The sequence below is a fragment of the Cebus imitator genome, unplaced genomic scaffold (assembly GCF_001604975.1).
Source record: "Cebus imitator isolate Cc_AM_T3 unplaced genomic scaffold, Cebus_imitator-1.0 Scaffold179, whole genome shotgun sequence".
NCBI lineage: Eukaryota > Metazoa > Chordata > Mammalia > Primates > Cebidae > Cebus > Cebus imitator.
Window position 1 is genome coordinate 1,849,816 of NW_016107494.1, and position 2,929 is coordinate 1,852,744.

Consider the following 2,929-nt stretch of genomic DNA (forward strand, 5'->3'; position numbering starts at 1 on the left):
GGCTGGAGTGCAGTGGCGCGATTTCGGCTCACTGCAACCTCTGCCTCCCAGGTTCAAGCAATTGTTCTGCCTCAGCCTCCCAAGTAGCTGGGATTACAGGCACCCGCAACCACGCCCAGCTGATTTTTGTGTTTTTAGTATAGACAGGGTTTCACCATGTTGACCAGGCTGGTCTTGAACTCCTGACCTCAGGCGATCTGCCCACCTCAGCCTCCCAAAGTGCTGGGATTACAGGCGTGAGCCACCACACCTGGCCTACTGTGGTTCTTTTAACATAGTATAATGTGTTTGCATTTGGCCAGTATTTCTCCATCTTCATTTTTATTTTTAGTATTTTTGCACTTAAGTATAGCATGTTGACTTTTCATTGGGTTTTTGTTTCTAAGGGACAGATATTTTTAAATTGTCACAGTAATTTGTAATTTTTTATCTGTTTTCTAGAATATCAATAACTTTCCTTGTTTAGCATTATCTTCACATCTGAGCACGTGATTGGTTCCTTCCATTAGATAGATCTTCCTAAGAATGGCATGAAATCCAAGGCCATTAATGACTGCCCTTTGGGTGTCACTTTCAAGCTACTTGTATTTTAACAACCCCATACTTTCCCGGTTTGTAATTGAGAACATAATGTAAGACAGAATAAAATAGCTCATTCAAAGTGGGGGAGATCCGTGTGGTAACTGAATCAATCTCTGTCTCTTTATACACATGCATACATACCTGACTGCATATATTCATCTTGTGACATTTACTCTACTGTGTGCTTGGCACTATGCTATCATTTTCCTCTTATCTGTTACTCATGAAAATAACTAAATGGATCTGACATTATTTGTTCAGTAGAAAACTATAGCAATTGCTTCATGATATTTAATACTCTTGCAAGCAGTTAGATCATTCGGTATAGTATGTTTCTAGGTGTTGATGTTAAACTGATGAGTTGCTAACTTCCAGGGATATTGTTTTTTAGAGACAGAAACATTGTCTATCCCCAAATTTCAGGAAATAGTCATCAAGAATCTGTTTACTGCCTGTGTTCGTCTAGTAGTTAGTATTATCCTTGACAATTTCATGGCATTGGGGCAAAAATAAGTGATAAATAAGGTATATGCTTTCACTCAGGCTGGGAAAAAAGTGCATGTTGACAGTTAAAATATGACAGATGAGCAAGTGTTGGATTATAAGACAAGGGAACATTAACACTGTTATGGAATTTCAGAGAATGGAGAAACTAAAATAGGCTAAAGTTGTTGAAAATGACTTCATATAGGAAGTTGATTTTTTAAAAAGGAAGCTGGGTGCAGTGGCTCACACTTGTAATCCCAGCATTTTGGGAGGCTGAGGTGAGAGGATTGTCTGAGCCCAGGAGTTTCAGACCAGACCAGCCTAGGCAACATAGCAAGACCCTGTCTCCTTACACACAAACATTTTTTTAATGAGCTGGCAAACCCCCTGGGAGGTGGTCGCAGCTGCTTAGGAAGCTGAGACAAGGGTTGCTTGAGCCCAGGGGGTCGGGGCTGCTGTGAGCCGTGATTGTGCCACTGCACTTCAACCTAGGTGACAAAGCAAGACCCTGTCTCAAAAAAAAAAATGTTATTTTTAAAATAAAAAAGGATAAGATTTTGATACAGGCAGTTCTACGTGGAGCACAACATACACAAAGCAAAGCTGTTTTTGATACTTTGGAATTTGTGTTGATTTGTCAGAAACCATGATTTAGTTCTTCCTTGTCTTATTCCTAGGAATGGTCCATACTTAGGCAGCCTATGTGTAAATATCCCTGTGGTCCTTCTAATCATATAACCTGAAATTAGCACTCAGGAAAATACCTGTAAAGAGCAGTCTATGAACCAGTGAGCATGGGTAGACACATTATACTTTGCCCAGTAAAACATGTAAGATTGCCAGTGATCAGATTTTTAAAACTGCTATTATTTTACAAAATTTATATATTATACAATTTTAAAATAACCACTCTCTTCCATTTTGGAATAATCCTTGCTTTCAAGTGTGCTGTGTGTGCATCCCCGTGTCTGCATTTATACTTTCTTTCCTAGTCTTCACCATACCCAAGAACTGCTCTATGAGAGCACCAAAGATTTTCTGCAACTCAGATCTGAAAACCAAAATAAAGAGAAGTCATGGATGCTTGAAAAAGATCATTTGATGTCAAAGATTAAGCAATATAGGGTGCAGTGTAAGAAGAAAGAAGATAAAATTGGAAAAGTGTTGCCTGTTATGCATGAGAGTCATCATGCCCAAAGTGAATATATTAAGGTAATGTTCTTATGTCTTAAAGAAGTTATTTATTTTTCTGGAAGAGTTGAAGGAATTCCAAATAACCTACAATTTGTAATAAGATCCATTCAGTCCAGGAAGCTCTTGTAGCAGCTACAAGAGCTTCCTCAAGAACTAGGTTTCAAAGAACATCTGATCGTTACAGTGTTTAAGGATTTAAAATATTAGACTTGTTGATTCATTCATTCAATAAATATTTATTGCACTCCTGTTATGGGTTAGGCTCCAGAGTTACAGTAATAAATAATCTAAACAAGGTCTGCCCTCATGGTGTTTATACTTTAATGGGTGAGAAAAAAACAGAAACATTAACAAATAACTAAGAAAATTATAGATTAGGCCGGGCATCATGACTAATACCTGTAATCCTAGAACTTTGGGAGGCTAAGGTGGGTGGGTCACCTGAGGTAAGGAGTTCGAGACCAGCCTGACCAACATGGTGTGAAACCCTGTCTCTACTGAAAATACAAAAATTAGCTAGGTGTGGTGGCAGGTTCCTGTAATCTAGCTACTTGGAAGGCTGAGGCAGGAGAATCACTTGAACCCAGGAGGCAGAGTTTGTAGTGAGCCGAAATCATGCCATTGCATTCTATCTTGGACGATAGAGTGAGACTGTGTCTCAAAAAGA

At 39.0% G+C, this 2,929-nt stretch overlaps 1 protein-coding gene across 3 annotated transcripts in view; it reads left to right on the top strand.

Annotated features, from left to right (window-relative positions):
* The window catches only part of CCDC77 (coiled-coil domain containing 77), a 40,275-nt gene that overhangs the window by 34,247 nt on the left and 3,099 nt on the right, over nucleotides 1-2,929 (top strand). For all 3 annotated transcript variants that reach the window (XM_017545410.2, XM_017545412.2, XM_017545411.2), the window contains one exon: nucleotides 2,061-2,280. In XM_017545410.2, coding sequence (XP_017400899.1) covers nucleotides 2,061-2,280 — 220 coding nt within the window. The remainder of the gene's footprint in view (nucleotides 1-2,060; nucleotides 2,281-2,929) is intronic.